The sequence below is a fragment of the Enhydra lutris genome, unplaced genomic scaffold (genome assembly GCF_002288905.1).
Source record: "Enhydra lutris kenyoni isolate GAN:26980312 unplaced genomic scaffold, ASM228890v2 scaffoldscaffold24, whole genome shotgun sequence".
Taxonomy (NCBI): domain Eukaryota; kingdom Metazoa; phylum Chordata; class Mammalia; order Carnivora; family Mustelidae; genus Enhydra; species Enhydra lutris.
In genome coordinates, this window is record NW_019154108.1 from 24101525 (window position 1) to 24125333 (window position 23809).

General features: G+C 37.7%; 1 protein-coding gene across 4 annotated transcripts in view; it reads right to left on the bottom strand.

Annotated features, from left to right (window-relative positions):
* LOC111150925 (RAS protein activator like 2) overlaps positions 1 to 23809 on the bottom strand; it is a 348227-nt gene that overhangs the window by 47107 nt on the left and 277311 nt on the right. For all 4 annotated transcript variants that reach the window (XM_022508616.1, XM_022508615.1, XM_022508614.1 and 1 more), the window contains exon 5: positions 9307 to 9416. In XM_022508616.1, coding sequence (XP_022364324.1) covers positions 9307 to 9416 — 110 coding nt within the window. The remainder of the gene's footprint in view (positions 1 to 9306; positions 9417 to 23809) is intronic.

Genomic DNA, 23809 nt, shown 5'->3' on the forward strand with positions numbered 1-23809 from the left:
GAACAAGCGGACTGCTTTAAAACCATGCTTTGTCAGTAGGCCTCAGAATTGAGGACATCACTGTGAAGGTTTTTATTTGAGGGATGTGTGAAGGAGTTAAGAAAATTCTATTCCATGTGTTTTTACCTTTACCTCAAGATCAGCAAATTTAAGTAGAATTTCCAGAGCAAGGATGACCACCTGACAGGCAGTCGGAACCTTGGAACGCCTGATAATGTAGTATGACCACTATTCTTCAGCATTTCCTCATTTTTTAAACTTTTAAAAAATGCATTTGAATGAAAGGTATAAATATCAGTCTTTTCCAGTCCCAACACCCTTCCACATGACATGGCTTTAATTTGAAAATGTTGCCAATATTGATTCTAGGAAATCACTTTACTGGCTTTTATCCGATTAGATGGCTTTGGAACTATGATGACTTTGTGACATCCTATTGATTTTGCCTCTAAAATGTTCCTCCTATCTTGCTTGTCTCTGCCTCTTCATTCCCAGTGTCACTATCCTCCTTACAGCCCTCATTATTTCTGACAATAGCTCTTTGCTAACTGGTTTCCCAAACTTAGTCTCTGTATACCAAATCATTTGAAATTCCATTCCTGGATTAATCTATACATGGCACAATTCTGATTAGGTCTGATTTCCTTGCTTTAAAGTGTTTAAAGGCTCCCCAACACTTATTACAATAAAATCCAAACTCCTCAGTGTGACATTCAAGGACTTCCCTGTATATGGAGTATTAGGTTGAAAATAATTTTCACTCACAATTTTAAAGACATTTCTCCATTGACTTCCAATTTTTAATATTTCTATTGAGAATTACAATGTGATCGTCCCACTCATCCTCTGTATGTAACCTATTTTTTCTTTCCAGAAGCTTTTAAGATTTTTTTTTAAGTCTCAGTGATCTGTTATTTCTTGATGATGTGAATTGGGGTGTGTGTGTGTGTCTGTCTGTCTGTCTGTCTTGGGGTGGTGGGTCTTTTGTCTTTTTTCATTCACTGTGCTGGGAATTTAATGGCCATTGCAACCTGAACATTTATGTTTTCTTGTTTTGAGACATTTTCTTATATTGTTTCTTTGACAATTTCCTCTCTGAAGTTTTCCTATGTTCTCTTTTCCTAGAATCTTCTGGGTTGATTTTCTCAATTTCTGTTCCACTTTCTGGAAGAGTGACTTGACTTGAGCTTTTATCTTTTTATTCTAAGCTCTCTTTCTTAATTCTTTGATGTTCCTTTTCTTGTATCATCTCGTTACTCTTTCATAGATGTACAATCTTTTGAAAATATTATGCTTTAAAGTTGTCTTTGGCTCTGTGTAGTGTTTCTGTTTCTCCTGGGTTGCTTTTTTTTTTCTCCCTCTTATTTGTTTTGCTCTCTTTAATGTCGGAGACTTTCCTCCAATATCTGGAGATTCTTGGTTATCTGTTTATATTTAATAGTAAAGCACTAAAAATCACAATGGAAGCTTTGTGCACTGGAACGGGGCGGCTTATAGACTAAGTTTCATTTTAGAGTATTTCCTGGCCGGCTGTTTTTTTGTTTTGTTTTGTTTTGTTTTTTTAAATAATTTAACATTTATATTGAGGTTGAGGTATGATTCACACACCATAAAATCTATCCACTTAAACAGTTTTCAGTATATTCAGATTTGTGCAATTGTCACCACAATCTAAGCTTAAAACATTTTCATTGCTCCAAAAAGAAGCCTCATACCCATTAAGTCATTTCTCATTCGTCACTTCCCCTACGATATATCCCCAGCCTCTGGAAACCATTAATCTACTGTCTCTATATGAAGACGGAGCCACAGGCTGGAGATGTGCTACCACTTGCCAAGGCACAGCTGGGGCCACCAGAAGCTGGAAGAGGCAATGAAGGATTCTTCCCTAGACCTTTTGGTGGGAACATGACCCTGCTGATAATTTGGTTCCAGACTTCTGGCCTCCCAATCTGTGAGAAAATACATTTCTGTTGTTTAAAAAAAAAAAAAATCTACTGTCTCTATAGATTTGCTTATTCTGGACATTTCATAAACATGGAATCTCATAAAATACGGTCTTTTGTGATGGTCTTTTTCACTCAGCATAAAGTTTTCAAGATTTGTCCATGTTGTAGCATGTTTCAGTACTTCATTCCTTTTTATGGCTGAATAATGCATCTGGCCTTGAATAACCCAGGTTTGAACTGTGTAGGTCCACTTACTTTTAAGTGGATTCTTTTTCAGTAAATGCAGTACAGTATTGTAAATATATTTTCTCTTCCTTAGGATTTTCTTAATAACATTTTCTTTTCTCTAGTTAACTGTATAATAAGAATACAGCATATTATATATATATATATATATATATATATATATACATATATACACACACACATATGTATATATGTATATACACACACACACACACACACACACACACACACATATATATAAAACATACAAAATATGTGTTAATTGAGTGTTTATGTTACCCATAAGGATTCTGGTCAACAGTGGGCTACTAGCAGTTAGGTTTCTGGGGAGTTAAAAATTATATGTATTTTCAACTGTTGCAGGGATGGGAAGGGTATGGTCAGCACACCTAACCCCAGTGTTGAGAGTTCAATGGTCAACTGTAATGCATTGTATGGATATATCATGTTTTGTATATCCGTTCATCAGCTGATGGATATTTAGGTCATTACCACATTTTGGCTATTATGAATAATGTTGCTATGTACATTCATGTACAAGTTTTTGTGGTGACATATGTTTTCATTTCTCCTGGATATACTTAGGAGTGGAATTACCACAGGGGATTTTAAAAGGCGAACATAAATGTTGCTATCTGTAGGTCTTTCTGTCTGGGTGGCTCAGTTTCTCAATTTGCTATGTGATAAATGTAAGCCTGACTACTGGCCTTCTAAAGCTGGTTGGAAGCTGACTCATTGCAGAGTTCTGGAGGTGGGTGGGTAAATCAACCTCATTCTTTTGCTAGGGACTGCTAATTGTCTTTCAAATGTCCATCCCTCCCTCCTTCCTTAAAAATACTCTTGCATTATTGGAGAAAATGATGAACCCAGGTATAACACTTCCTAGCCTCGCTTTGCAGAAAGAGATGGTAATGAAACACAAGAGAAGTCGCTGGATGGGATTTAAGGGAAATGGCTTTAAAGGGAAAACATTTAAGTGGAAGACAGGAATCCTTTTATGATGCCTGAAACATGGGTGCTATTGGCTGAAGCTTTAGTAGCTACACTATATCCATAAAGAGATCCTTGAAGACCCTAAGGATGGGAGAGGAAAAAGCCCACGAAGAGCCCTGGTCCCTTAGCTCTGGACTGCCCATCTTCAGATTTCTTTTAGGTGAGGAAGAAATAATTTTACTTGTTTAAGCCATTACTACTTGGAATACCTGTTAATTACCAGCCTACCTGAATCCTAAGTGATAGATTTCAGAATTTCATTCTGTAGGCAACTACATCTGATCACCCCCTAATTGTAAGTAATCTATCATTCAGCTTTCTCCTCGTTTCATCAAAGATGGAGTTCATATTTCTATTTCCTATACTGAGAAATTTTTAAGACAAAAAAAGCAGAAGTTTTTTACCTACCAACTTCAAACCTTGAACTTTACCTTTCCAATCTTATTTCCTACCTTTCCGCTTTTTTTTTTTTTAAGACTTTTTTTTTTTTTTAATTTATTTGACAGAGAGAGAGAAATCACAAGTAGGCAGAGAGGCAGGCAGAGAGAGAGAGGGGAGGAAGCAGGCTCCCTGCGGAGCAGAGAGCCTGACGCGGGGCTCGATCCCAGGACTCTGGGATCATGACCTGAGCCGAAGGCAGAGGCTTTAACCCACTGAGCCACCCAGGCACCCCCTACTTTTCTGCTTTATACACCATGAACTATTCAGAATTTCTCTTTAAGCTCCATAATTTCCCATAATCTGCTTTTGCTCATTATTTTCATTCTGAGAAAAGCTCTCTCCCTGTATCTGTTTCTAAGTTCAAATGATACCTGTTCTACTCACGGGTCACTGCTTATAAGGTTGTTTCCTGAATATCCAGCCAGAAGTCATCTCAGCCCACCTGTACCATTCTCTCCTGAACACCGACTTCTTTTATTGGATTCTCCTGAGCTCGGGGGCCTTGTCTTTAGTTCTCTACATTCGTCTGTAGAGCATAGCTTTCTGGTGTGTACATAACCATCACACATGTATTACTGTATATCAAGAAATTTGGTTTCTAGAAATATTAATTGGCAAAAGCTTCAATTCTTATGCCTGTGCCTCACAACTGCATAAAGGAAATTCCAAGTTTAAGTATTACTATAAACTGACCCAAAAAGCAACGACTCCTGGAACTCTACAGCAAAAGCTAATGATGTACTGTATGGTGAGTAATTAAAAAAAAAAAGAAGCCACCCTGGTAACCTAATTCCACCACAGCCTTATAACAGAGTTTACGACCAGTAGATCATTGGCTAGATGAACCTGGAGCTACAAGCGTCTTTCTGATTAGTCAAATCTGTACATTAAAATATCCTATGGTATTCTGCACAGAAAAGCTTACTGATCATATGTAGTAAAACTCACTTAAACCTGTGTATCTGGAGGCGCCTGGGTGGCTCAGTGGGTTAAGGGGGTTAAGTGGGGTAAGTGGGTCAAGGCCTCTGCCTTCGGCTCAGGTCATGATCTCAGGGTCCTGAGATCGAGCGGTGCATTGGGCTCTCTGCTCAGCAGGGAGCCTGCTTCCCTTCCTCTCTCTCAGCCTGCCTCTCGCCTACTTGTGATCGCTATCTGTCAAGTAAACAAATAAAATCTTAAAACAAACAAACAAACAAACCTGTGTATCTGTCATTTTAAAGTAGTAACTCAGACCTCATGAGAAAATTTTACCTTTTTAAAATGCTATGAGTGCAGATAAGTTTTGTGGTTATCAAAAACCTTAAAGAATTCAACACATCATGATCACTACTGCATTACCCTCTGATACCTCAAGATAGACTCTCTTCATCTCGAAGCGGGGAGAGATGAAGTGATTTGCATAGCATCATAATGAGAAATTTAATGAGAAACAGATCTCTGACTTCTTTTGTATTCTGGTCAAATTTGGCGAGGTAAGCCACAAAGGAAAAGATTGGCATGTTAGACTAAATGAAAATCTAACACTTCTATATTTAGTGTTGTATATTCAGTGACACAATTTTAACTTTTTATTATTTATTTATTTATTTATTTACGGGCGCGAGAGTGCATGTGTATCATGTGTGCAAGTGAAAGGAGGAGCAGAGGCAGAGGGACAAGCAGACTCCTCGATGTACAAGTAGCCCAACACGGGGCTTAATCTCATGATCTGGAGATCATGACCTGAGCCTAAATCAAGAGTCAGATGCTTAAGTGACTGAACCACCCAGGTGCCCAGGTACCCCTATAGACATGATATTTATTTATTTGTTTATTTACTTATTTATTTATTTTAAAGATTTTATTTATTTATTTGACAGAGACACAGCGGAGAGGGAACACAAGCAGGGGAAGTGGGCGAGGGAGAAGCAGGCTTTCCGCTGAGCAGGGAGCCTGATGTGGGGCTCGATCTCAGCACCCTGGGATCATGACCTGAGCCGAAGGCAGACGCTTAACTGTTTGAGTGACTCAGGGGTCCAAAAACAAGAGTGAAAAGTGAAAAGATGTTCAATTTATTATACATTAGGGAACCACAGATTAAAACAAAAAGTGCATCCCCCTGCATCTTTTTTTGAGAGGCAATATAGCATAAAGTTTAAAAATGTAGACTCTTGATTCACACTTCCTGGATTTGAACCACAGGTCTGCCATTTTCTAACCCTGTACAATTTACTAATTTCTCTGTGTCTCTGTTTCCTCATCCTCAAAATGAGGTCATTACAGTAACTAACTCATAGGATTTGTTATAATGATTAAAGAGTTTATGTAAAATGCTTAGAACAGTGTCTGGCACACAGTAAATACTATTTAGGTGTTTATTAATGCTATTTATTCCATCATATGGATACAATGTAAAACGCTGTTTAAAAGATAAAAGTAATCCATGGGGCACCTGGGTGACTCAGTTAAGTCTCCAACTTTTGATCTTAGCTCAGGTCTTGATTTCAGGATTGTGGGTTCAAGCCCTGCATCAGACTCCAAGCCCACGCCACACCCCCATTTTTTAAAAAAAACGAAAATAAATAAATAAATAAATAAATAAAAAAGTAATCCTACTCTGTTGGTGGAAATGGTAATTACTACAGATTTTTTGAAGGATAATTTGATAATCTGCATATGCTATATGTAGTAGTTTTACTTCAGAAATCTGACTCAATGACATAAGGACAAAAAAGTTATATGTTCAGAAATGTCCACTACATTTCTAGTTTATGCCCCAAAGGGGGAAACAATTAAAATATCCATCAACACCGAAGTGAAATATGTTATAAAAAACTGTAGCATACTAAGAAGGCAGCTGTTAAAATAATGTAGGTTTAGATGTACTGACATAAAAGTTGTCCAAATATTTATATTAAAAAGTAAATCATAAAGTAATATGTGTAATATGATCCCATTTAAATGAAAACAAGCAAAACATATATATGTATGTTTATTTATATATGGATTTTTAAAAGAGTTGTGAAAATATACAAACTGCTAATGAGGTTATTTATATGGGGAGATGGGTAGAGTGAAAGGGCACTTCAGCTTTTTGATCTGTACTTAGGAACTGAAACTATTTTTTAAAAGATTTTATTTTATTTTTTTCAGAGAGAGCGAGAGTGTACATATGCATGTGCATACACACAAGCAAGGAAGTGGCAGAGGAAAAGAGAGAGAGAGAGAGAGAGAGAATCTTGAGCAGACTCCTTGCTGAGTGCAGAGACCAACATGGGGCTCGATCTCATGACCCTGAGATCATGACTTGACCAAAATCAAGAGTTAGATAGTTAACCCACTGAGCTACCCAGGCGCTCCTGTACTGAAACTTTTTAAAACAAAGACACATGTATTTTATTATATAATTTAAAAACTGAAAAAAGGGGTTGCTTACTAGGTTGCCTATCCTACTAAGAAAATCCTGGTTTCTATGGATTTGATATACGAATAGAAATGTTCTGCTACTGAGATTTAGACACTATATACCATTTTGGAAGAAATGGCCTGACTTGGGCAATCCACACATATAACCCAAGAAAACCAGTTTTTGAAAAAACCTTTGGTCTCACCTACAATGGTACTGATTCGAAGAACTCACTAGATTAACATCTTATACCTTAGCTCTATTTATCTCCATCTTCAGATGATCTGAAGGTAAGAGAGCCTATTTAAAAAAAAACATAATATATTCAAACTCTAGTGAGTATATCCCTTTACGGGAAGAACAGAGTTTTTGAAAAATTTCTGTATAGGAAACTTCTACAATTCAAATGGATTTAAAATATATAAATACTAGAGATTTACTGGCACCTTTCTATTATGCTGTATTTGAGACACAAAGATACTACCATTGATTGAAGCAGAACTGCACGGAAGGCACACATAATGAATTTAGGTCACTGGAAAGGCCAAAAGTGCACTAGCTATATAATAGCAATATAGGAGACTCTGGGAGAACACAATCTCATGGTAATTCAATCTGAGCATTCCTTTAGGCTACCTAAAGCAAAATGGAAGAGGACGGAGCACACTGAAGTTATGAAAGGGATATTTAATGCAAGGTTAAAAAAAAAAGTACACCTATAAAAAATATTTCCTTGTCCACCCAAATGTACATCTGCTGCAGATTTTAAGAAAGTGGCTACTGAACTGGGAGTGTTTCAGTGGTTGTACAATATCCTTGTTCTTAAAAACCATTATTCTGAAAAAAATTTCTCATTCCATTTTATTGAGACATTTATAAAATGGTGTTAATTCTTAGAATAATGAAAATTGTGGAATAATAGGAATCTAAGGAAGAGATATGAAAAGGAAAAAAAATCAGTTTTATGATGATTACCTTAAAACAAAGAGGTATAAAAGAGGTAATTAACACAACTACACGGCAAATTGGACAGACTTGCAAGTATCACAGAGCACCTCTAAAGTGGTTCAGGGATAAAAATCACTGATAAAGCAGTATACTGCCTCATCAGCTAAGTCTGGGGGACAAGTTACTTCATCCATTAAAAAAGGAGAGGAATTCTCTGCCTGGCAAATCTACAATTTGCCATTACAGAGACTGTAGTCTGTATTTGTTTGTTACGTAGATAACTGAAAATAATAGACTTACTGAAAAAAAAAATCCAGTATAAATAAGAGTATCAAATATGGAAGGCAGACAGAGGTTCAAATCCAAGCTCTACTACCTACTAGCTGTTGTGACCCTGGGCAAGTTTTTCAATTTCTTTTGTCTTAGGTCCTCATCTCTAAAATGAGGGCAATAACATATTTAGGGTCGTATTACATGAGAGGCTACGTTAAAAACGCTTTACAAATAGTAAGCACTCAGTAAATGTTGGTGCTGGTGGTGATGCGTGAGAATATGGCAAGCTTAATTTCCTAAAACTTGAACAATGTGGAGACACCAAGTTCTAGCACACATTCAAAGATTTTAGAAGGTTGTTATCCTTACTAAGCTATGCCTGTGAGGGTTACTCAAGCTGATAGTCCTAATAATCAAAATCTTCACATGTCTTCTAGACGGGACTGCAAACCAATACAACTGATTGCATATGCTGTACACAAAGAACAATGGAGCAGTGAACAGCATGGACTTGAGCCAAACCGCTCAAGATCAAACACCATTTTTGCTATTTACTAAGCCATATGACCTTGGGCAAGATTATTTAATCTCCCTGTGTCTCAGGTTCTTCACCTAAAAAGTGGTGATAATAATATTTATCTTATATGGTTACTATAAAGATTTAATGAGATAATGTACAGAAAGCATCTAGTGCAGTACTCGAAACACGTTAGCTATTGTGATCCTCATCCTAAAGTCATTCTACAAAAGAAAGACATCTCTGACTACTAGAATTTGATTCTATAGAAACAGCATTTAAATTAGTTCTTACTTTTCAATATTTTAAGATTCTTAAACTGCCTGGGCATTTGAGCCTACACTTTGTACCTTGCCTCAATATAAGTAAGACCAAAAAAAAAAAAAAAAAGTGAATTTAGCATTGGATCTTTCCAATTGTCATTGATGTAAAGTTAGAGATGACCAAAAAGTACCTTATCAAAACCCACTGTAGAACTGCCTTCCCTGCTTAAAACAAAAACAAAAACAAAAACAAAAACTGCTTTCCCTGTTTTAAGCAAGTTTACTTCCTACCTGTCATCTGCATTACGAAGGGATGGAAGCCGAAAGCTAGTGTTTCTGTCAAGCTTTGACTGGCTTTTGGTCCTCTTGATGGAGCCTTTCAGGCGCTTGCTGAAGAACCCCTAGAATGAAAAGGCAGAAGGTGATGGGAGAGAAAACCAAAAGAGCAACTTTGCTGTCTCCTTACTCCTCTGCACCACCTCTGAAAAACGTATTAAGATTTTTAAAATGAAGACCAGAACAAGAATCCAGCTTTTCATTTTTTAATTTATAAATAAAAGTTGCTTGAAACCACCTGGTAATGGGATGAAAAATATTTTTCTTCTAGGATAACTGGGATAATTAAACTTTTGATAACACTTACCTTCTTATTTCTTAAACATTTTCTATAGCAGCTATGGTAGAGAAACCTCTAACATTGTTAACAGATATTTTAAAAACACAACAGTGTAACAGAAAAACATATTCCTTTCTCTGAAGAAGTTTCGATAGAAAAGGGCATCTAGTGGGTAGTTTCCGGAATTAAATTAAGGGAAGAAAGGAAATGAGAATAGCATGTGCATGAGTGCACTAGAGGAATTTTAAAGGATATACTGATAGTGAAGAGAGAAGCTTTATTCTAAGAGCTGCCCCCCACCAAAAACAAAAAAACAAACCAAAAACAAACCCAAACAGAAAAACAGAAAAAATAAAACTCCACAACCCTCCCCAAAACCTCTCAAAGAACACAAAAACGAATTATGTAATTAGTATAAAGTAATGTGTTGGCAGTCTCAAAAGTGTGAAAATTTGGTCTACAAATCACCTTGGATATGTTACTTGTAAACTTAAGTTTTAAATGTAGCTAAACTGTCTTGAAATAGGTATCACTTATGAAACTACCGAAACATCTAGACTTCAGAACAAAGTAGTTTACAGTTTTTGGCCCCTGCTAGCCTCTTACCACTTCCACTAAACTATCTAGAGCTCCTTCAACATTTCCTAGTCTTAGCACCTGGTAACAATGAGCATCCAATGAAAGTGTGTTGAATAATGGAATAAAATGCATACATGAATGATGACAGTCACTGCTTTCAAGTAGCAATTATATTGTTGGCAGATGAAAGGACATCTTATAGAAGTATACCAAAATGTCTTGAGAAAAAGTTCTAATTCAAAGAAAAGTATTTTGATGTTGGGAAAATGACTCTTTCTAATCACCTTGAGATGAATATTATTTTATATATATAAAAGCTACATACAATAAACATTTCCATAAGGAACACAAAGAAATATGTCAAATCTTTTATATTCTTTTAGTTATCACCACAGCCCACTGTTTTGGGTGACAACTGTATTACTCAAGATACACTGGGTTACATTTATCTACTCATCTCCCCATATTAATAGCACGAAACATGTTCCGCATCTATCTATGAGCCGATCGACTAAGGGAGATGGGAGATGGGGGCTTGGCTCTGTGCTACTCTCGCGCGGGGACTTGGGCTAAGGGAGGCTCCTCCTCTGCTCATCTATAGTTGCTTCAGCAGGAGAAAGGAAATGTGACAAGTTATATCCTAGTTCTTAAACCTTCATGTCACTTCTAGTCTCATTTCATCAGACAGAAAGTCACATGACCACACCCGATTTCCGCGAGGAAAGGATATACAATGGTATTATGTATCCAGAAAGAAAACCGGGACTATGTGGTGAACAGTAATGTGGACTACCACAGTGCTTACCCATGCCAAGTATTCTGCCAACACACAGGCATTGCTCCTTTCATTTGAGAAAAATGTAAATGAACTTATTTGGATCAGAAGTAAACTATTTAGCTCACTGAAAAAAAATACTTATGTTATTTCTTGTTATTCCTGTAGCCCAAAGAACAAGTGTAGAGAGTCTTGGAATATACCACATAGACGTAGTTCCCTAGGCTGTTTTTATTATAGGTGCATAGAGATTGACTGGAGAGAATAAAACAAGAAAATAAAACTGTTTTTTATAGTGCTACATTTCTTTTTTGATTTTGTTTTTAAAATTTTTAAAAAAGATTTTATTTATTTATTTGACAGACAGAAATCACAAGTAGGCAGAGAGACAGGCAGAGAGAGAGGGAGGAAGCAGGCTCCCCACTGAGCAGAGAGCCCATTGCAGGGCTCGATCCCAGGACCCTGAGATCATGACCTGAGCCGAAGGCAGAGGCTTTAACCCACTGAGCCACCCAGGTGCCCCTGTTTTTTAAATTTTTTATTTAAATTCAATTTAGTTAACATATAGTGTATTATTTGTTTCAGGAACAGAATTTAGTGATTCATCAGTTGCACACAATAGCCACTGCTAATTACATCACCTGTACTCCTTAATGGCCATCACCCAGCTAGCCCATCCCATTCCCACCCCACCCCACTGCCCCCGCAACCCTCAGTTTGTTCCCTATAGTTAAAAGAGTTTCTTCTGGTCTCATCAAATACTAGCCAATAGGATCCAACAGTACATTGAAAGTATTATTCACCATGACCAAGTGGGATTTATTCCTGGGCTGTAAGGTTGGTTCAACAACTGTAAATCAATCAATGAGATACAATACATTAATAAAAGAAAGAACAAGATCCATATGATACTCTCAATAGATGCTGAAAAAGCATTTGACAAAGTACAGCATCCTTTCTTGATCAAAATGCTTCATAGTGTAGGGATAGAAGACACATACCTCAATATCATAAAAAGCTGTCTGTGAAAAACCCAAAGTGAATACCATTCTCAATGGGGAAAAACTGAGAGCTTTTCCCCTACGGTCAGGAACATGGCAGGGCTGTCCACTATCACCACTGCTATTCAACATAGTACTAGAAGTCCTAGCCTCGGGGCTCCTGGGTGGCTCAGTGGGTTAAGCCGCTGCCTTCGGCTCAGGTCATGATCTCAGGGTCCTGGGATCGAGTCCCGCATCGGGCTCTCTGCTCAGCAGGGAGCCTGCTTCCCTCTCTCTCTCTCTCTCTCTCTCTCTCTCTGCCTGCCTCTCTGTCTATTATGATCTCTGTCAAATAAATAAATAAAATCTTTAAAAAAAAAAAAAAAAGAAGTCCTAGCCTCAGCAATCAGACAACAAAAAGAAATAAAAGGCATCAGAATAGGCAAAGAAGTCGTCAAACTCTCACTCTTTGCAGATGATATGACACTTTAGGTGGAAGACCCAAAAGACTCCACTCCAAAACTGCTAGAACTCATACAGGAATTCAGTAAAGTGTTAGGATATAAAACCAATGCAGAGAAATCAATTGCATTTCCATACACTAACAACAAACAGAAGAAAGAGAAATTAAGGAGTGGATCCCATTTATAATTGCACCCAAAACCCTCAGATATCTAGGAATAAATCTAACCAAAGAGGCAAAGAATCTGTACTCAGAAAACTATAAAATACTCATAAAGGAAATTGAGGAAGACCCAAAGAAATGGAAAAATCTTCCTTGCTCATGGATTTGAAGAACAAACATTGTGAAAATGTCTATGCTACCTAGAGCAATCTACACATTTAATGCAATCCTTATCAAAATACCATCAACTTTTTTCAAGGAAATGGAATAAATAATCCTAAAATTTATATGGAACCAGAAAAGACCCTGATAGCCAGAGGAATGCTGAAAAAGAATACCAAAGCTGGTGGCATCACAATTCCAAACTTCAAGCTCTATTACAAAGCTGTAATCATCAATACAGTATGGTACTGGGAGAAAAAAACAGACATACAGATCAATGGAACAGAATAGAGAGCCCAGAAATGGACCCTCAACTTTATGGTCAACTGATCTTCGACAAAGCAAGAAAGAACGTCCAATGGAAGAAAGTCTCTTCAACAAATGGTGCTGGGAAAATTGGACAGTCACATCCAGAAGAATGAAACTGGACCATTTCCTTATACCACACACAAAAATAGACTCCAAATGGATGAAAGACCTCAATGTAAGACAGGCATCCATCAAAATCCTTGAGGACAACACAGGCAACAACCTCTTCAACCTCAGCTGCAGGAATTTCTTCACAGAAACATCGCCAAAGGCAAGGGAAGCAAAGGCAAAAATGAACTACATGGACCTCATCGAGATAAAAAGCTTTCGTACAGCAAAGGAAACAGTCAACCAAACCAAAAGACAACCAACAGAATGGGAGAAGATATTTGCAAGTGACATATCAGATGAACGGCTAGTATCTAAAATCTAGAAAGAATTTACCAAACTCAACACCCAAAGAACAGATAATCCAATCGAGAAATGGAGAGAAGACATGAACAGACATTTCTGTGAAGAAGACATCCAGATGGCCAATAGACACAGGAAAAAGTGCTCAACATCACTCAGCATCAGGGAAATACAAATCAAAAAAACACAGTGAGATACCACCTCACACCGGTCGGAATGGCTAAAATGAACAAGTCAGGAAACGACAGATGTTGGCAAGGATATGGAGAAAGGGGAATCCTCTTACACTGTTGGTGGGAATGCAAGCTAGTGCAGTCACTCTGGAAAATAGTATGGAGGTTGCTCAAAAAGTTGAAAATAGAGCTACCCTATGACCCAGCAACTGCACTACTGGATATTCACCCTAAAGATACAAACGTCGTGATCCAAAGGGGCACGTGCACCCAAATGTTTATAGCAGCAGTGTCCACAACAGCCAAACTATGGAAAGAACCTAGAAGTCCACCAACAGATGAATGGATAAAGAAGATGTAGTATGTCTATGGATACATACATACGTATATATAGACACACACACACACACACACACACACACACACAGGAATATTATGCAACCATCAAAAACCCAAAATCTTGCTGTTTCCAATGATGTGGATGGAACTAGAGGCTATGATGCTAGCAATATAAGTCAATCAGAGGAAGACAATTATCATATGATCTCACTGATATGATGAATTTGAGGAACAAGACACAAGATCATAGGGGAAGGGAGGGAAAAATGAAATAGGAAGAAACCAGAGAGAAGGACAAACCATAAGAGACCCAATCTCAGGAAACAAACTGAGGGTTGCTGGAGGGCGGGGTAGGGGAGGGATGAGGTGGCTGGTGATGGACATTGGGGAGGGTATGTGTTGTTAATTGTGTAAGACTGATGAATTACAGACCTGTACCCCTGAAGCAAATAATACATTATATGAAATAAAAAATAAAATTATAAATCTTTAAAAAAAAAAAAGTCTCTTCTGGCTTGCTTGCCTCTCTGCTTTTATCTTATTTTTCCTTCCCTTCCCCTATGTTAATGTTTTGTTTCTTAAATTATGCATGTGAGTAAAATCATATGGTATTTGTCTTTCTCTGACTTATTTCGCTTAGCATAATGCCCTCTAGTTCCATCCATGTTGTAGTACATTTCTTTTTCTTTTAAGATTTTGTTTTGAAGTAATCTCTATACCCAATGAGGGCTTGAACCTACAACTCTGAGATCAAGAGTTGCATGCTCTACCTGAGTCAACCAGGCTCCCCTAAAGTATCCTATTTCTCAGAGACAGGCATTTTTCTGGTCTCCTGTACAATCTTTTAGTGTTGCTAGGGAAAGTCCCCGTCATTTGTTCTCCAAGGCAAAGGCTTTATTTACTACTTATTTTGATTCAATCAGGATGAGTCACCACGTTTGCTCATAAATGTAGTCAGCAAACCAGATCTGTGTTTATGGAGTTCTATTTGGACTGTTTATGGTTGGTTCCAAAACCACTGGCCTAAGTATAGATTTGGCCCAAGGATCTGCTCTAATATCATATATATTTCTAACAAAAATATAGTTAAGCAGTTACCTGGGAATATACTAGTAGATGTTCATCATACAGTACTGTACTTTTTGTGGCACTTACTATATAATACTTTCTTGTTTTAATCCATTTATTTAATAAATATTTGTTTTATGTCTATTTGTTGCAAAGCATTATACCAGGTATTGTAAGGGAATCAAAGATAAAACAAACACAAACTCTGCCCCCAAGGAGCTTATAGTTTAATATTGGATTTGGAAACTAAATTTAATATATATCACACAATTAGGGAGGCAAGTGTTCCTAATGTCTGGCATATTTAATCACAAAATATGTTTCTTTGAATCTAGCACACCAATGATTTTAAGTCATGCTATTATTTTATGTACACTAAAGAAAAAAGCTGCCAATTCAACTATAACACAATGCTTCATCACTTAAAATTCTTATTTTGTACTTTGAAAGGTTTTAAAAGACTTAGACAGGTTTTGTCATATGTACACATAAAAAGAATATATGCAAAATAAATTGCTAAGGTATTCCTAATGCTTCTTTCTTCTTCTTCTTCTTCTTCTTTTTTTTTTTTAAAGATTTCATTTATTCATTTGACAGACAGAGATCACAAGTAGGCAGAGAGGCAGGCAGAGAGAGAGAGGAGGAAGCAGGCTCCCTGCTGAGCAGAGAGCCCGATGCCGGGCTCGATCCCAGGACTGTGGGATCATGACCTGAGCTGAAGGCAGAGGCTTTAACCCACTGAGCCACCCAGGCGCCCCAATGCTTCTTCTGAACAACTTTTTGACTTGGGGTTGTTGTTCATGTTTTTCTATAGAATATCATCCTGTATCCTTTCAAGGATGTTGATGACAGAGTATCTTAAAAGAGTAACTTACAGGGGTGTTAAAATATGAAAAGTGTGCATCTTGGAATGGATAATATGATATTATTTTAGAGAGGTATATAGGAACTAATTTTGGGATTTCAGAAAAAGACAAGGTTACATCATCCAGAGAAACAAGGGGAAATTATACAAAAGTAGAATATGCTAGGTCCCAGTGGGTAGACAAGATTTGGGTTTGGGGTGCTGAGAAGCAAGGGTATTTTATGGAGCACAGCTTGAGAAATGTCATGGAGATAAGAACACAATGGGTATCCATTAAGTAGACTTAATCTGGCTGGTATATGATTAGAAATAGTGAAAAATAAGGTTGGGAAGGTGGTTTGTCCACCTACTAAAGCAGACTTATTGCTCCCATTGGCCCTTAAACTTTTAAGGGAAGATGTAATGCTTAACATCAACCATAGTATCTAAACTTTAGTGAGCACTCAATGTATATGTGAAATTATGGTTGTTCTGGGAATACAGATAAGGGAAAATATAAGATAGCCCAGAGTGGTCGGTAATATTTCACAGAGGTAGTAGAATTTAAAACAAAATTCTGTTCTTATGTCCTTGATAAAACTTAAACATGGTTTTCACCTGAGAATATTGTTTAGCCTAGGCTATAAAGGTTGGTCTGGCATTATGTCTATTCAGGCATGTGGTCTCTCACATGTTCAGGAAGACCACATAACTGAACAGATAATGCCACTAAAAACTCCCTATCTCCACGCTAGTCTCAGCTTCTGCTATGCCTCTGTCCTGGACCGACTATGCAATGAGCCAGCCTTCCAGTGACATTAACCCTACCAGGAAACCTCAGAATATCGAACATGCCCACTTGCCCACTGCCCCTTCTGAGCAATTTCTTGTGAACAGATCACTACCCTTTGCGCCAAGCAATTCTTCTCTGACTATAGCTTATTGGACCAACGATGGGTAACTGACCTGACAGTCCCTAAAAGAGGGGGCCTGGTAAGAGTCCTGCCTGTGGGATATGGTATCACCTGGTAGTTACCAAAAATTCTAGGCTGACTCCTGGCCATTCTCTGCTTCTAGCTTTACCCTCCGCAGCTCTGAAAGCCTGAAATTCTCTACCTTCCCCATGCATCTCTGCTACTGCTCATATTCTCCCCCTTCTCCTTGGCTAAGTCATCCTTTCAGACTCAGCTAAGGCATGATCTCTTCTAGAGTGTTTTCTGACATGTCCTATAGCTTGCTCTAGATGAGGTGCTTCTATGCTTCTGGGTATTCCAAGTCAACAGAGCTAATCTTACATTTAGCACACTGCATGCCCGCTTATGCGCCAACAACCTTCCCTCTAAACTCTGAACTCAGGGCAGGGATTAAACAATCTTTGCCTCCCCAGAGTCGGTCTGATGTCAGGCAATTTGTAGGGGTTCAATAAGTGTCTGTAGAATGGAAATAACATGGGCAGTGAAATGAATAAAAGCCATTGCAGTGTTTTTGATGCAAGTACCAATGTAGAAAGAGCAGGCAACTCTGAATCAGAAAGTGTGTCTTCAAATCCTGGCTCCAATTTCTCCTATTGAATGACCTTGGACAAGTCAGAATTTCCAAGTTTCAGATTTCTTACCTGTAAAATGATGAATAAAAAATCATCTTCCTAGGGCCATTCCAAAGAATAAGATAACTGAATGGAAAAGTATTTTTAGAATAATGGAAAATGGGTCCCTTTAAGTATGAACTGACTGTGAATTTAGGGGGAGAGACTCCTGAATAGGTGAGGTAGAATCATGATTTTTTTCCACCTTAGAAACTACAAGATCAGAGGAAGGGAAGGAAACTAGGTATCAGTTCCACGAGTAGCAAAGATTTTGGCTCTTTTGTTCAGTGGTGTATGCCAGTGCCTACAGGGATACTTGGTACATTCTAAGTGCTCAATTAACATTTGCTGACTGAACAAATTTACTGAAGGTTTCCTGGATATGAAGCACTGGCTAGGTGCTTTCCAATATGTAATACCGTGTAACTGATGCAACAACTCCACAAAATAGCTATTCAGCAACTTGTCTTAGGTCACACAGTTAATGGATGAGGAGTCAGGATTTAAACCCAGTATACTGAAAATACTTAAAGTTTCATTCATTCATGTATTTATTGAGCACCTTTTATTGGCCACATACTTGAGGCACTTGAGATGCTGTTAGTGAACAAAACAAACAAATCTTTGCCTTCATTAGGCTTCATATACTAGTGGAAGGAGACAGACAATAAGCCAAGAACATAAATTAGTAACAGACAAATGCTGTAGAAAAACAGCGCCATGGAAAAAGCTGAGAATAGAAAGTGGTCACGATAGATCTTTTGAAGAAAAATGACACCGACTGAAGACTTGAAGGAGGTGAGTTAGCCTGCAGGTGTAAGAAGGGAAAAGCGTTCCAGGCAAAGACTTTAAGGCAGAAGAACTGCTGGTATGTTTCAGAAACAGCCAAGAAGTCAGTGTGGCTGGAGTGAAGAAAGCAATGGGAAGGGTTGTGGGAAATGAGCCAATGGGTAGCAGTGCTGGTGCCAGTAGTGGGTTGAGTGGGCAGATCCTGCAGACCATTGTGAGGCCATCCTGCAGGCCTTACCTTTTACTCTGGTTTCTAAGGAAAGCAACAGTAAGAGACAAGACCATCCAAAATGGTCACAAGTAAGTATTTGCTTTTTTGAGAGAAGTAACTTCAGCTATGAAAATTAGAAACATATACTGATTTAATATGGTTTGGAGTAAAAATGTGTGTTATGGGAAGCATACATTTTCTTTATCAAGAGTCGATCACTTATCAACAGCTGGGATACAGAGATGATGTCTGATTCCCAGGTCCCATGGGCTGCCAAGTGGCAAAGTTCAACTTCAAGCCCAGGCAGCCTGACTCTGGAACCCTGGTTTTTTAGCCACTATACTACACTGATTCTCCACATTCTCATTCCTCTTCAAAATACTGTGGAAGGAGCTGAGATGTCCTTCCAGATGAGTGGATAAAGAAGATGTGGTTCATATATATGATGGAATATTATTCAGCCATCCAAAAGGATGAATATCTACCATTTACACCAACATGGATGGACTGGAGAGTATTATGCTAAGTGAAATAAGTCAATCAGAGAAAGACAACTATCATGTGGTTTCACTCATACGTGGAACATATGGATCATAGGGGAAAGGAGGGGAAACTGAATGGGAAGAAATCGAAAAGGGAGCCAAACCATGTCAGAATTTTGACTCTGAGAAATAAACTGAGGGTTGCTGGAGGGGAGGTGGGTTGGGGGATGGGGTAACTGGTTGATGGACATTAAGGAGGGCAAATGATGTGATGAGCACTGAGTGTTATATGCCAAGTAATGAAGCATCGATCACCACATCAAAAATTAATGATGTACTATACGTTGGCTAACTGGATTTAAATAAATACAAAATAAAGACATATTCCTACAAAAGGTAAAAAAAAAAAATTCTAGGCACTATGATATAATGCATTTTTTTCCAAGTGTGCTGTACTTAATTTCTATATAGCTCTTATTACAGAATTATATACCACAAAAAGAAAGAAATGTACTATGACAATTTGAAAATACGAGGGGGGAAAAAAGAAGACAAAATGCCCACCAGTATGACATCTGACTTAGAAAACTTGCCAGTAGGGCTCCTATCTATATAATTAAACTGAAGCAAAATCAAAACCCTACTGAAATTACTTTTATATGTAACTGATTCCGTGGTCACTGTGAGAAAAAAATCCAAATACAAAATTTAGAAAGAGATGGGTATCAAGAGGAAAATGCTTCTTTCACATCAAGTTATGACATCTATGTCTTATGTGACTGTGAGGAGTAGAAGATGCTCCTACAAGCTGACTTTAAAATCCAACAGCATCAATGGAAACAAAGGAAAAGACTGCAAAGAAACTGATCTCACCCTTCTGACACCAATCTAATCTGAAAACATAGTAAAACCCTCAAAACAAATCCTACCTCATCCAGTCCTCCTTGAAAATACTGTTGCTACAAGCTACAGTTCTGAAAAATAGTAGAAAGCTTATCATTTAAACAACTCCATTGTCATAAAGCAAATGATACAGCTAAAATGACTTACTTTAATTAGTTGGTACTCCCTCTTTTCTGCCAAAATAAGGCTTAAATTTAGCAACTGCCAGTGAAAGGAAAAGCCAAATGTTGCCTTTCTCTGGAGCTTGGCAAATGTTAAGAGAACGATAAAAGTTGCTCACCACCTACAAAGTGGAGTAACCCCCGAAGACTGAACTTGGCTATCAGGGCATGATTGGTAACTGAAATAAAACGGCTGCTATGCAACCGCTCTCAGAAGCCTCCAGCACGGTAATGAGCGCCACTGACTTGCCTGCATCCTTGGGTTGCCGCCGGTCCCTTAAGACATGGAGAAGTGGAGACAGAGAAACATATCACCTTTCACTAAAAAACAAGGTGGTGTGCAACACAAGTCCGCGGCCATCCTGTATGAGACTTTTTCTTATAGTGGCCACACCAGGGATTAGGGAGATCTACATGATTTAACCAATTTTAAGAGCATTTCCTTAAAAATAGTACACGACTCACAGTACAAAAAGCTACCTTGTCAACTAGAAAGGACCCAGGTGAGAACTGTTCTCATTCTGGCTTTTAAAAGTTTTTGTTTGATTAGTAAATTAATTTCTGTGTATTTGTGTATTTTAGCAGTTCATGGAATTACGAATTGCAATTACCCAAGAAGGGTGATGTCCTACAAAAATTATTCCCTTCCTTACTCATTTAATAGATCTTAGGAGCTTACAGATGTTCTAAAAACGTTCACTAGAATCCAGTTGTAGACAATTAACAAGGAAGAAGGAAAAGGAAGAGTAACTGAAAATGTTAAACTCTAGTTTCCAGTCACCACATTTTACTTCCTTAGTTTATTTTCCAGTTATCGAAAGTCCAAATACAAGGGAAACTCTAGATAGCAAGGATAACACAAAACAAATCATTGCAAAGTGCTTTTAGTTAACAAGCAGTTTCAGTGTGGGTAATTTCCCCCCTAGTGGGGATTTGTGTTTGTTTTTGTTTTTTTTTTTTGCAAATTAAAGCATCAAAGGAGATGGGGGAAGGTCCTATAATAAATTACAATTGTTTTTCTAGCCCAAAGCTGATGAATCAGAATCTCTGGGTGTGGAGCATAGTGATCTGCATTTTTGACAATCATCCAATGATTCTCTTTTATTAAACAAAGTAAAACATGTATTATGAAACTTTAAAACATACAAAAGCACATATATTAATACATTAACCACATATCCATTAATCAGATCTAACCCACATCAACATATTGATACACTATTAGATATTAAAATACAAAAGTAAAATATATATATTATAATACACAGAGACATGTTATTAAATTTATTTTAATATGGTATAACATATTGATATATTAAGATCTGTTGCGGGGTGCAAACATCTTTTCTATCCCTAAGAATCTTCTTTGTCTTAAGAGATTCATTTTCATTTGATAGAACACTGTTACATCAGAATTCTCTGGATTATTACCTTTCTGTTAAATTTTCTCAAACCTTTTACTTTCAACTTTATATGTTTTAAATGTACCTTTAAAAAAAAAAACCATTAGGTCTATTGAGGTATAATTTACAAAAGGAAACTTCACTATATTTAGGTGTATAGTTTGATGAGTTTTAACAAATCTATATACCAGTGCAACTAAGATACAGGTTTCTACCATCCGAAACATTTCTTCATGCCACTTTACAATCAATCCATTCCCCCCACCTCAGCCCCTAGAAACCACTAATCTACTTTGTCCCTAAGTTTTATCTTTTGCATACTGTCATATAAATGGAACTATGCAGAATTGAGTTTTTTTTTTATCACTTAGCACACTGTTTTGGAAATTGATTCATGTTACTGCATGTATCAGTAGTCCGTTCCTTTTGATTCCACATACGGATATACCAAAATATGTTTGCCCATTTGCCAACTGATGGGCATTTGGGTTGCTTCCAGTTTGGGTCTATTAAGAATAAATCTGCTAAAAAAAAAAATGTGTGAACAAGTCCTTACGTAGACATATGGTTTGGGAACCACGAAATTAAAAGCTTGATTGGAAGTTCACAAACAAATACCATGGAGAGATGGCAACTTTTTAAAAGGATGTTAGTGAGATGGAGTGGTGGAGGGAACTTGAGAAGGGAAGGAATCCTGATGTTTTTTCCTTTCTATGTAAAATAGTTTTAGATTTACAGAAAATGTGGAAAAACAATAGAGTTTACTCTTACCCAACTTCCCCAAATGTTAACATAACCATAGTAGAATTATGAAAATGAAAAAATGAACATAGGGTAGCATACTGACAAATTATAGACCCAATTCTAACTTCACCAGTTTTCCCGCCGTATTCATTTTCTATTGCCACTGTAATAAACTGTCACAACATGGTGGCTTAAACAGTACAAATCTATTATCTTACAGTTCTGTATGTCAGGAGTCCAACACGGGTCTCACCTGGCTAACATCATTGTGTCTTCAGGGCTATATTCTTTTCTGAAGGCCCTAGGAGAGAATCTGTTTCCTGGCCTCCAGAGGCCACCCATGCTTTTTGGTTTATGGTCCCCTTCCTCCCATCTTCAAGGCCAGTAATGTTGTATCTTTCTGAAAGGTACTGTTTTTAAGGCCTGTGATTAAAATGAACCCATCTAGACAATCTAGGGTACTCTTTTCACTTCAAGGTCTTTAGCCTTAATCCCATCTGTAAAAATCTCTTTTGCCATGTAAAATAACATATTCACAGATTCTGTGTATTAGGATGTGGACATCTTGGGGGCCATTATTCTACCTTCCTTCCACATATAGTCTATGTAAGTACTTTCTAACGAGTGGGCCATTTAGGTTCCCAACATTTTGTAATCATAAACAATGTTGCAAAGAATACCTTGCACATCTGTATTTTCATACTGATGGATGTGTACCTTAAGGGTAGACTGCTAGAAGTGAGATTGCTGGGTAAAAGGGTAGGCACATCCGTAGCTTTGTCAAAATCCCCTCCAGAAGGGTTGCACTAGTTTGTATTCCCATCAGCAATGTATGAGAGTGTCTGTTTCCCATGATCTCACCAACTAATTTATTGTCATACTGCATAGTTTTTGCTAGCCTAAAATGTGAAATAGTATCAAAATATTGTTATAATTTGCATTTCTCTGATTATAAGTGAGTTTGAAGATTCTTTTTATATGTGCAGGACAATTTTTATAGCATTTGGGAATTACTGTTCATACTTTTTTCTCCCTGTTTTTCTATCGGGTTCTGGTCATTTGTCCCTCAATTTTTTTTAAAGATTTTTATTTATTTGACAGAGAGAGAGAGAGAGATCACAAGTAGGCAGAGAGGCAGGCAGAGAGAAGGGGGAAGCAGCCTCCCCGCTGAGCAGAGAGCCCTGGGATCATGACCTGAGCCAAAGGCAGAGGCTTAACTTACTGAGCCACCCAGGCACCCCTGTCTCTCAATTTTTAATAGTTCTTTCTATGTTGTGAATGTTTTCTCTCAGCTGGTTATCTTTCAACTTTGTTTTATGATGTCTTTTTGCTAAGTAATTTTTAAAAAAAGATTTATTTTACAGAGAGAGAGAGAGTGCACACGCGTACTGGGGGAGTGGTAGGGGGAGAGGGAATCCCAAGCAGACTATGCCCCGAGCATGAGCCCAGCATGGGGCTCATCCCACAACCCCAAAGCAAACTGAGTCAGATGCCCAACTGACCAAGCCACCCAGCCACCCCATCACACAATTTTTAAAACCGTTTTTGCCTCTGGTTTTTCCATAACCACTACCAAAAGTTTTTTCCTACATTAAGATTATCAATCTTTCCTTCTGTACTTGCATGGTTTATTTA